The sequence below is a fragment of the Octopus bimaculoides genome, chromosome 5 (assembly GCF_046866305.1).
Source record: "Octopus bimaculoides isolate indiv1 chromosome 5, ASM4686630v1, whole genome shotgun sequence".
Taxonomy (NCBI): Eukaryota; Metazoa; Mollusca; class Cephalopoda; order Octopoda; family Octopodidae; genus Octopus; species Octopus bimaculoides.
This window is the reverse complement of record NC_142932.1, coordinates 49,796,096-49,808,595: the sequence shown is the minus strand read 5'-3', so window position 1 is coordinate 49,808,595 and position 12,500 is coordinate 49,796,096. Positions and strand designations below refer to the sequence as shown.

Genomic DNA, 12,500 nt, shown 5'->3' with positions numbered 1-12,500 from the left:
GCTAAGTAATGGTGAATAAATAACATCAAAAATTTTTTTCCAATCTCCCATTCTGATATATATATATATATATATATATATATATATATATATATATATATATATTCTGCTCTAATGCTTCATAGTGTGCTTCTTTTTTTCAGATATATGAACTACAGACAAGATATCGAAACGCCAGTGTTAGAATGGTGGCAGCTGATGAAGGAAATGTTCTCTATGTGGCCTGTGTGTTTTCTGTACTCCGTTTATTATATTTTGTCTACGTTTTGTTTGCAACGTCCTGTACCCAGATATGCATCTATATATACAGGTAGATGTAGGTATGTACATACACGTACATATATATGCATATACTCATTTATTATTTGTATTATATATATATATATATATATATATATATATACAAATATACATGGCCTGATCAATAAGTATCCGGACTGTTGCCATAGTAACAAGGCTAAAGGATGCAGAGTGAAGCTGTTTGGCACAGATTGACCTTGAAATCTGCTGTGCATGCACACTAAGTTTTAATGTTCTAGCTCACTTCCACTGTTTACAGCAGTGCTTGGAAGGAAGGTGTACAGCATGTGATCATTGCATTGGCTATGATAGAGAAAGTTGTGATCGCGATACCTGCTCAGAGGCCTACCCAAAGTTGCAGAAAGTGTATAGAGAGGAGTGTGTGAATCGCACACAAGTGTCCGAGTGGTTCAGATGTTTCGAAGATGGCTGCAAAAATGTTGATACTGACAAACATTCTGGGAGACGTATAACCAGCAGAACTAAGAAAAACATCACAGATGTGCATGCAGCTGTGAGGGGAAATCACTGAATCACCATCCATGAGTTATCAGAGGATGTGCAGATTAGTTATGGTTGAGTTCAGTTCATTATCAGTGAAGGTTTGGGTATGAGACGCATATCTGCCAAGTTTGTGCCAAAACTCAAAAAGACATTTGAATTTCAGTTGCACAAGATCTCTTTGATTGTGTTGAGGACGATGAAAGCATTTTGAAAACTCTGCAGGTATCGCCAAGCTTTCGGCAAAATTTGATGCAGGTTCTTTGTTCAACTTTCTCAGTCATGGTCAATATGATGATCACATGCTACACACCTTCCTTCCAAGTACTGCTGTAAACAGTAAAAGTGAACTAGAATATTAAAACTTAGTGCACATTAAAATTCTGCATGCTTTAGTTTCATTACTATGGCAACAGTCCAGATACTTAGTGTTCAGACCACACACACAAACATACTCACACACACACACACACGTTTATATATATATATATATATATATATATATATATATATACGCTTTTACTCTTTTACTTGTTTCAGTCATTTGATTGTGGCCACGCTGGAGCACTGCCTTTAGTTGAGCAAATCGACCCCAGGACTTATTCTTTATATGCCTAGTACTTATTCTATCGGTCTCCTTTGCCAAACCACTAAGTTACAGGGATGTAAACACATCAGCATCAGTTGTCAAGTGATGTTGAGGGGGACAAACACAGACACACACAAACATACATATATCTATATATCTATATATATATCTGTATATATATATATATATATATATATATATATATATATATATATATATATATATATATATATATACATATATATATATATATATATATATATACATATATATATATATATATATATATATATATATATATATATATGACGGGCTTCTTTCAGTTTCCGTCTACCAAACCAAATTCACTCACAAGGCTTTGGTCGGCCCAAGGCTATAGTAGAAGACACTTGCCCAAGGTGGGACTGAACCCGGTACCATGTGGTTGGTAAGCAAGCTACTTACCACAGAGCCACTCCTACGCCTTATATATATATATATATATATATATATATATATATATATATATATATTTTTTTTTTTTTTAAATTCTTTTACTTGTTTCAGTCATTTAACTGCGGTCATGCTGAAGCATCGCCTTAAAGGGTTTTAGTTGAAGAAATTGACCCCTGAACCTATTCTTTGTAAGCCTAGTACTTATTCTGTAGGCCTCTTTTGCTGAACCACTAAGTTACAGGAACATAAACACACCACCATTGGTTGTTAAGTGATGGTGGGGGAACAAACACAGACACACACAAATATATACATATATATATATATATATATATATATATATATATATATATATGATGGACTTCTTTCAGTTTCCGTCTATCATATCCACTCACAAGGCTTTAGTCAGTGCAAGACTATAGTAGAAGACATTTCCCCAATGAAGACTGAACCCAGAACCTTGTGGTTGGGAAGCAAGCTTCTTACCACACAGCCATGCCTGCACCTGTATATATATATTGTGATATTGTGTTATGCTGTGAAGCAACGCATGGTACCAGAATTTTCAACTTGAGTCAAATACAACAAACTACTCTACATCATTGTTAGAGTGTCTGTGTAAGTGAAGTCTAGGCTGGCTATTTTGTCTTAGCATTGAGTCATTTAAGTTGTAATAATGAAGTCAAACCAAATATTGGTATTTTGAAATCATTTAGTATGCAAGTTTCAGGTTTGTATAATATGTAATACGACATGCCTCTATTACACAAGACCTTCCTCAGTTAAAATATTTCAATATATGTCTTGCATAACGGACGTATTTCCTATTATATATTAAGCACATACTTGAAACTTACATATTAAATGATTTCAAAATATCTTGTTTCCACAGAGAGAACCTCATTGAAAGCTATCTCAGTGAAATTCTAACAAAGGATGTAGTTTAATGTTGTGGAAAGGCTGAAATAATTTGTCTTACATTATTACAATTTATATATATTCACACAAACACACATACATGCATGCATTGACATACATAGATACATACATACATATGTACGTATACACATACATATAAACATACATATGTACATATACACATACATACATACATACATACATACATACATGCATACATACAAACACACAAACAGACAGGCACCAAGGAAGGTAAGCAGGCAAACAGACAGACTGACAGGCAGGAAGGCAGACAGACAAAAAGACAGACAGATATCCATATCTGTCACTTCCTTCACAATCAGGTATGATCTGATAGCATATACAGTGCTTTTAATAATTGTTTTAAGGTGCCTATGTAGCTGCATGCAGATATACACATCTCCTTGAACCAGCAGAGATTCAAGGGTGTGACAGCTGAAGGGAGAAAGAGAGAGAATGAGAGAGAGAGAGAGAGAGAGAGAGAGAGAGAGAGAGAGAGAGGGAATTGCACCAGTACTCAACTATTACTTATTTTCAGCTGAGGGCTTTTGAGTAATGTGAGATGAAGTACCTTACTCAAGTCCACAACATGCCTTTTGTTCCAGACATCAAATCCATAAATTTATGGTAGCAAACCTATCATCTTGTTAGGGTTAGGGTTAGATGGTTAGGGTTAGGATTAGGATTAGGGTTAGATGCACACATTCATGCAGACATACACACACTTATAAAACATACACGCACACACATACACTCACACTCACAGGCAGACACACATGGATCTGGGATTCAGTATTTGCTATATAACTTATAAAAGTTTATAGTTTTCAAAGTTTAGAATCTTATTATAGAAAGCACATTACACATAAAGAAAATTAAGGTTGTAAAAGTTCTTCATACCAGCCCCTATAACTATGTATCTATGACTTTGGGCAAGTGTCTTCTACTATAGCCTCCGGCCAACCAAAGCCTTGTGAGTGGATTTGGTAGGCGGAAACTGAAAGAAGCTCATCATATATATATATATATATATATATATATACATGTGTGTGTGTGTGTGTGTGTGTGTGTGTGTGTGTGAGTGCGTGTGTGTGTGTGCCCCCCCCCACATCATCGCTTGTTGGTGTGTTTACATCCCCGTAGCTTAGCGGTTTGTCAAAAACGACTTATACAATAAGTACTAGGCTTACAAAGAATAAGTCCTGGGGTCAATTTGTTCGACTAAAAGTGGTGCTCCAGCATGGCCACAATCAAACGACTGAAACATATAAAAGAACAAAAGAATAATAGTTTGAAAGTAGTCCTGGTTTGAACCACAGAAACTATGGCATGCCTAAAGAGCACATACACATACACACAAACACATACCTATGCATATATACACACACACACACACACATATATATATATATATATACACACACAGTCCACAGATGAGATCCAGAGATTCTCAGTATAGAAGATATTTAGTAGTGCTCTTTACTGAGTATTGATTCTGCACAGTAAAAGATGGCTGTAAGAGAGATCAAGTTGAGCAGATATAGAGGCAATTATGCAGATAAACAAATCAGATACATTAATTATACTAAATATATTAAATATTTTAAATATAATAGTTTGGGTATGAAATACAAAACATGCGAAATGAGAGACAGCAAAAAGTGGAGACATTCAGGTGATGAATTTTTAAGTATAGGTCCAACTTACACAGAGTACAAATGACAGAGAAAATTAATTATGTATGTATATATATATATATATATATATATATATATATATATATATATATATATACATACATTTGTTGTTGGCACTCCGTCGGTTACGACGACAAGGGTTCCAGTTGATCCGATCAACGGAACAGCCTGCTCGTGAAATTAACGTGCAAGTGGCTGAGCACTCCACAGACACGTGTACCCTTAACGTAGTTCTCAGGGATATTCAGCGTGACACAGTGTGACAAGGCTGACCCTTTGAATTACAGGCTCAACAGAAACAGGAAGTAAGAGTGAGAGAAAGTTGTGGTGAAAGGGTACAGCAGGGTTCACCACCACCCCCTGCCGGTGCCTTGTGGAGCTTTAGGTGCTTTCGCTCAATAAACACTCACAACGCCTGGTCTGGAATCGAAACCACGATCCTATGCCTGCGAGTCCACTGCCCTAACCACTGGGCCATTGCGCCTCCATATATATATATATATATATATATATATATATATATATATATATATATATACATATATATATATATATATATATATATATATATATATATATATATATATATATGTGTGTGTGTATATATATATATATATATATATATATATAGGCGCAGGAGTGGGTGTGTGGTAAGTAGCTTGCTTACCAACCACATAGTTCCGGGTTCATTTCCACTACGTGGCACCTTGGGTGAGTGTCTTCTACTATAGCCTCGGGCTGACCAAAGCCTTGTGAGTGGATTTGGTAGATGGAAACTGAAAGAAGCCCATCGTACATATGTATATGTATATATATGTGTATGTGTTTGTGTGTTTGCCCCCCCCCCCCAACATCGCTTGGCAACCAACGCTGTAATCTAGCGGTTCAGCAAAGGAGACCGATAGAATAAGTACTAGGCTTACAAAGAATAAGTCCTGAGGGTCAATTTCCTCGACTAAAGGCGGTGCTCCAGCATGGCTACAGTCAAATGACTGAAACAAGTAAAGGAGTATATATATATATATATATATATATACACACACACACACACATATATATTATTATCATTATTATTTAAAATAGTTTGATTTAGTCCAATGTATATATAACTCCCAAGATGGCAAGCTGGCAACATTGTTAGCATGCTGATCAAAATGCTTAGTGGCATTTTGTCTGTCTTTATATTCTGCTGAGTTCAAATTCTGCTGAGGCCAACTTTGCTTCCCGTCCCTTTTGGTGTCTATAAAATAAGTCTCATTCGAACACTCGGGTCTCCCCACAAATTACTACCCTTGAGTCAATGTTTGAAACCAGTATATGTAACTCCTAATAAATGTGCTGAGTGCGTCTTATATATATATCATCATCATCATCATCATCATCGTTTAACGTCCGCTTTCCATGCTAGCATGGGTTGGACGATTTGACTGAGGACTGGTGAAACCGGATGGCAACACCAGGCTCCAGTCTGATTTGGCAGAGTTTCTACAGCTGGATGCCCTTCCTAACGCCAACCACTCAGAGAGTGTAGTGGGTGCTTTTACGTGTCACCCGCACGAAAACGGCCACGCTCGAAATGGTGTCTTTTATGTGCCACCCGCACAAGCCAGTCCAGGGGCACTGGCAACGATCTCGCTCGAAAATCCTACAGGAGCCAGTCAGGCAGTACTGGCAACGGCCACGCTCAAAATGGTGCATCTCATGTGCCACCCGCACAAGAACCAGTCCAGGGGCACTGGCAACGATCTTACTTGGCTTGCCGGGTCTTCTCACGCACAGCCCATTTCCAAAGGTCTCGGTCCGTAGTCATCGCCTCGGTGAGGCCCAATGTACGAAGGTCTTGCCTCACCACCTCAGCCCAGGTCTTCCTGGGCCTACCTCTTCCACGGGTTCCCTCAACTGTTAGGGTGTGGCACTTTTTCACGCAGCTATCCTCCTCCATTCTCACCACATGTCCATACCAGCGCAATCGTCTCTCTTGCACGCCACAACTGATGCTTCTAATGTTCAGCTTTTCTCTCAAGATACTTACACTCTGACGGGTATTCACATTGACATTACACATCCAACGGAGCATATATATATATATATATATACTTAGATATATTTTTCCAAATATTTTTACAAATTTCACTACCAGTGGCCTAGCATGTATAAAAAGTCAATAGACGACATATTATTCAATACAAAATAGTGTAATGTAATCACAAGAGAAATTATCTATAACAGACAATTGCCTGTTATACATAATTTCTCTTGTGTTTAAATGTACACTATTATATATATATATATATATATATATATATATATATATATATATATATATATATATATATACATACATATATATATACATATATATGTATATATATATATATATATATATATATAGAGAGAGAGAGAGAGAGAGAGATACATACATACATGTGTGTATGCATGCACGTATGTGTTTCTATGCATACATACATACATACAAACATACATATATACATACATACATTTACAAACATTTATTACCCATGCGTTAACCTCTGCCTGCTAGAAATAGCAGCCAAATCTCACTGAAATCACAACACCACTGACTTTAGAAAGGAAGGTCACTTTAGATATTGTAGTCTTAGATACACAATGTCGGAATAAGATATAGAATGGGCACGTCGGAACATCTTTGATTATAGGTCTGTTTCATTTGTTGTCTTGGACGTAGTGCTACTGAACGAAAAACACCACCAAAGAACCCCTTCAAAATACCATCATTACCACTAGCATCATCACAAACAATCTTTTCTATCATCGCTCCCTATAAGTTTGACCAGAAGAAACAAATTATATATGAACCACTAACCACTGTTTGTAAATATCAACTTTCTGAGAGCTGGGAGACCTCGCCATTGACGTTGCCAAGAATAACTAGTACGTTGCTAAGGAAGTTGTGGATGCACATGCGTATGTGTGTTATTTATGCTAATGATTCATAACATGTTTGTGATGTACTTTTAATTCGTTCCCAGCCATGGCACTGGCTATGGTTGATGCTGTTTTAGCTCAAGTCAGGTAATATGTCCGTTTTATTCTTTTTGTTTTCATAAATTCAACTTATATTTTACTTTCCTATTTTGCTGTTTTATTTGTCTCTAAATTTTTCTTTACCTATAAGATGAAATGTTACATCAATTATTTTATTCGTTCATTCGCGTATATGTACATCCAACGGAATCATTGCGTTTTACATATTACATTTTATTTTTGCATATGCTTCTCACATACTCTTTCTATTCATCTAAAATACCCTTTTTAAATAGCTTTCGCTGTCATTTTATCATTCTACTTTCTATATCATCGCCTCTGTTTCTCCCCGACCACTGTCTCTCTCTCTCTCTCTCTCTCCATATATACCAAAGGTTTAGCTTTATGGCGTATCGTCAGACTCCTAAAACCTGTTGGTCCATGAGATCTTTAAAATATGGAGGGGGGGCAAGGGAAATCTAAAGGTAATCCCATAAACCGGCTTTCTCTATTTTTAATACTTCCTGCCTTTAGAGGGTGTTTCCTCTTTTCTTATTTATGTTTTCTACAAACGATACATATATTAGCATCGCATAGCCGGCCGTACCGCACGGATGCGATGTGATTCATTATTATTATTATTATTTAAAATACTTTGATTTAGCCCAATACATGTAAATCCTAAGGTGGCGAGCTGGCAAAACCGTTATCACGCCGAGCAAAATGCATAGTGGCATTTCGTTCTGAGTTCAAATTCCACTGTCACTGCATCGGCTAAGGTGTATGCCTATATATATATATATATATATATATATATATGTGTGTGTGTGTGTGTGTACACTGCACCATCTAAAGTGTTGAACGCATTACTATATTTACATTCTCTAAATATCATCTGTTGGGATATATATATACGTAAACATTCAATCTCTAAACATACTGTATACAAAACCTAAATACGACACTCACTTTTCACACATTTTGAACAGTTTTCTGTCTCATATGCATGCTAAGCATGCTTTTCATCCCCCAACTCCTCTGTCTTCTCTGTAACTAATGCGATGTATAAATGAAATAATCTCTTTTGTCTGGATCCAAATTTTGTGTCGCAGTCTTAGTTTGAAGGATTGATACCACACGCAATCTTAGTTTGAAGGGATTGGCACCAGATCATGTGATAATGTTACTTCAGATAGATCCTGGCGCTTGTATTCTTGGTGTGTGTGAGAATTATCTCTCATTTACATAATGCAATGAATCTGGGACTATGCCGTGGTCTTTTAGCCTTTTAATATCTCAGTGGTGTTTTTCGGACCTTAGAAGCTTCTTCTATGTTATCGTTCGACTTGCTAGAAATGGCAGCCAAATTACAAAATTTTGCCCTACCGTATTGCAAAAAAAAAAAGAAAAGAAAAGAGAAGAATGCATTAGGTAATGTAATCCTAGGTACCCTGAACCTGGAAAAAAATAATAATAAAGGCAAGATATTCACTATTGAAATGCCGTCCATCGTAAGAATACCCTGCGGACGTCAGCGATAATAAATGGTCCACATAAGTTGGAATTTTTCCTTTTTGACTGGGATTTTTCACATTTTTTTTCTCATAGTACTCTTGGGAATGATCTGGAACACCTTTTTAACAAAAAAAAATTTCGGAATTTTTTTTTTTTTTAACAACCGTCTGCCGTTTTTCGATTAATACCATAAACTCATTTATACTACTAGCAAATATTTTTTTGAAAATTGATGATTTTTCTCAACCCTGAACCTTACCTGTCATTGGATATGCTAGAAACAACAGCCAAATCTCCCTTTAATCACAAACCTTTTCGGCTGAAAATATAATCCCCGCCCCCACCCCGAAAAGGCTTCTCCTATAGTTTTAAGTGCGTAGTGCCACCAAAATAAGTCGTGAGAGAGGACGATGAGAAGGAAGGGTAAAAAAAGACATTTTCCGTTTCGAAAAATGTTTTTCTCTTTGTTAAAAAGATGCTCCAGATCATTTCCAAGAGCACCATGAAGAAATGATATCTGAAAACCCCCCGTCAAAACGTAGAAATTCCAACTTATGTGGGCCGCCTACTGCTGACGTCCGCCGAATTTCCATTCAGGGCTACTCTGAAGCTAAACAACATGAAGTTATATAACACGGCCTCTGCTCAGCTGGACCACAGTCCGAGAATATGATGGAGTTTCACATGTGTAATAATAGTGAGTTAAAACATTTCGTTTAACTGAGAGATTAGCCATAGATTTTGTAGATAAGACCCTCCACCAAAAGCGTTTATATTCTAAAAAAAAAAAAAGCAAGGGAGGTAAATCTAATGAGATCTGATGGAAAATACAGAAAATCTTCCAATATCTACGTGTGAGTGTCATTGTATCTGTGTTTGTCCCCCGCCATCGTTTGGCGGTATTGGTTTGTTTACGTCCTTGTAACAGTTTGGCAAAAAAGCCCAATAGAATAATATGTACCAGGCTTAAAAAAAAAATTACCGAAGTCGATTCATTTGGCTTAAAATTCTTCAAGGCAGTGCCCCAGCATGGCCACAATCAACTGACTGAAGCAAGTACAAATAAAAGATATATATGTAAATATATAAATATATTTATTAGTTTATATACATACATGTGTGGTTGTGTGGTTAGAAGTTCGTTTCCCAACCACATGGTTTCGGGTTCAGTCCCCTTGTGGGGCACGTTGGGCAAGTGTCTTCCACCCCATGCCAAGCAAAGCCTTGTGAGTGGATTTGGTTGACAGAAACTTAAAGAAGCCTGTTGTATGTGCGTGTGTGTGTGTGTGTGCTTGCATATACAAAGTGAGGGAATATAACAATACCAGTTATTGATGCAACAGGATGGGTAAGGGAAAAATAACTGTAGGTATTTCTTCTGCTTACTAATACAAATATATTGAGCACTCATAGTTTTACCAGTTGAATATGCTTTGCTGAAGATGTGCAATTAGACTAATTCCACTATTATGGTACATTTGGTGTATCTTCTAAATCTTTTAGCTAATTGATCTTATTAAAATAATCTCCCTTGCTTTTTCCCTTTTTTTTTCTTTCAGATTTTAAGCACTTTTAGAGTGATTTATAGCCTACTAATATCATAATGCTACCCATATATAAAATATTGTGACATGAAACTATCAAATTGTTACCAATATCAAATGACAGAATATGATGGTGAAGATTATGTTGTTTTTAGATTTTAAACTTCTTTAGAGGGAGGTTTTATCCATTAATTACATGGATCATCTTAGCTAATCAATTTTTTTTCAATTCATTCACTACATTATATTTGTGAGACCTTACTGTATTTTATTTATCCTATGTATGAGTGTTTGTGTGTGTGTGTGTATATATATATATATATATATATATATATATATATATATATATATATATAAGCTACAAGTGTTGGGTCACATGGGTCAATGACGAATGACTAAGTCCATTTGGCATTATGTCGTGCTTGAGAAGAGCCATCAAGCCAAGTAAAATCACAGTCATGGCAGATACTGCTGTCACACAAATGGCACCAGTACCAGTGGCATGTAAAAGCACCCAATACACTTTTGGAGTGGTTGGTGTTAGGAAGGGCATCCAGCCATAGAAACCATGCCAAATCAGATAGGTGTCTGGTGCAGCCTTCCAGCTTGCCAGCCCTGGTCAAACCATCCAACCCATACCAGCATGGACAACGAGTGTTAAATGATGATGATGATGATATATATATATATATATATATGTTAGCAAACTGTGTAAGCATGGACTAGTAATATTCCACACCGACATATATATATATATATATATATATATATATATATATATATATATATATATATATATATATATATATATATATATGTGTGTGTGTGTGTGTGTATATGTATACAACTGTTAGTGTTATATGTCATTGCCCTGCCTTGCCCCACCCCCCAGGAAATTGATATCATCTGACAACTAATCTCACTCACATGTCACTGACTAGCAGCAGCTAATCAAATATGGTTGCTGTTACTACTACTACCACTATTACAACCATCAACACCACCAACCCCATGGCCTGTATCCACAGAGAGAACCTCAGTAAAAGCTATCTCTGTAGAACTCTTACATTGTGGAAAGACAGAAATAACTTGTGCCTTACTGTGTTTAGCTTCTGTCTTTATGTGCTGAGTTCAAATTTTGATGCAGTCAGCTCTTTCTTTAGCTTTGACTCCACTCTGTGATGATTGACTGCAGCAGCTCTCACATAAACTTCTTCATGCAGTCATACATTGAAGTTGATTCCTAATCACACATTGGGATTCATTCATTTAAATGTACCCTCATCATCCCCATCGTCATCATGACCATCATCATTATTAATATTCGTTTCTCATGCTTGTATGGGTTGGAAAGTTTTCCAGAATCTATCGAGTCACAGGGCTGCATCACACACCAATGTCAGCTTTGGCATGGTTTCGATGGCTGGACGTCCTTCTTAACACCAACTACTTCACACAGGGTACTGGATGCTCTTATTGTGCCACTGGAACTGGTAAGGTCACCCAAGTAACTTCAAGATAGAAAAAGAACAGGAAAAAAAAAGACCCCCCCCCCCCATCTTGAAACTATAAATGTGGGGAGTGTTTGGGAGGGGCAGGTGGCTTTATGCCAGGTGTTGAAAGGCTAAAGTATGATAGAGGGACAAAGCACAGGTGTCTTATTATAGAGGAGACACACACACACACACACACACACACACACACACACACACACACACACACACACACACACATATATATACACACGATGAGCTTCTCTCAGTTTCTGTCTACCAAATCCACTCACAAGGCTCTGATCAGCCCGAGGCTATAGAAGAAGACACTTGCCCAAGGTGCCATGCAGTGGAACTGAACCCAGAACCATATGGTTGGTAAGCAAGCTACTTACTGTACAGCTGATCCTATGCCTTTAATCTTTAATCTTTTCTTTTACTTGTTTCAATCATTAGACTGTGACCATACTGGGGCACTGCC

The 12,500-nt window shown here is 36.9% G+C and overlaps 2 protein-coding genes across 4 annotated transcripts in view; one reads left to right on the top strand and one right to left on the bottom strand.

The window, feature by feature from the left end:
* Positions 1–7,382, bottom strand: part of LOC106880245 (dynein intermediate chain 3, ciliary) — a 70,220-nt gene extending 62,838 nt beyond the window's left edge. Inside the window, exon 1 of the mRNA XM_052967807.2 lies at positions 7,307–7,382. The gene's annotated coding sequence lies outside the window, so the exon portion shown is untranslated. The remainder of the gene's footprint in view (positions 1–7,306) is intronic.
* Positions 7,383–7,390: 8 nt separating this feature from the next.
* LOC106869255 (AP-5 complex subunit zeta-1) overlaps positions 7,391–12,500 on the top strand; it is a 77,560-nt gene continuing 72,450 nt past the window's right edge. The window contains exon 1 of one of the 3 annotated variants that reach the window (XM_089352221.1): positions 7,391–7,515. In XM_089352221.1, the coding sequence (XP_089208347.1) occupies positions 7,475–7,515 (41 nt within the window). In that variant the 5' untranslated portion in view covers positions 7,391–7,474. The remainder of the gene's footprint in view (positions 7,516–12,500) is intronic. The other 2 variants (XM_089352223.1, XM_089352222.1) reach the window with 2 other exon arrangements.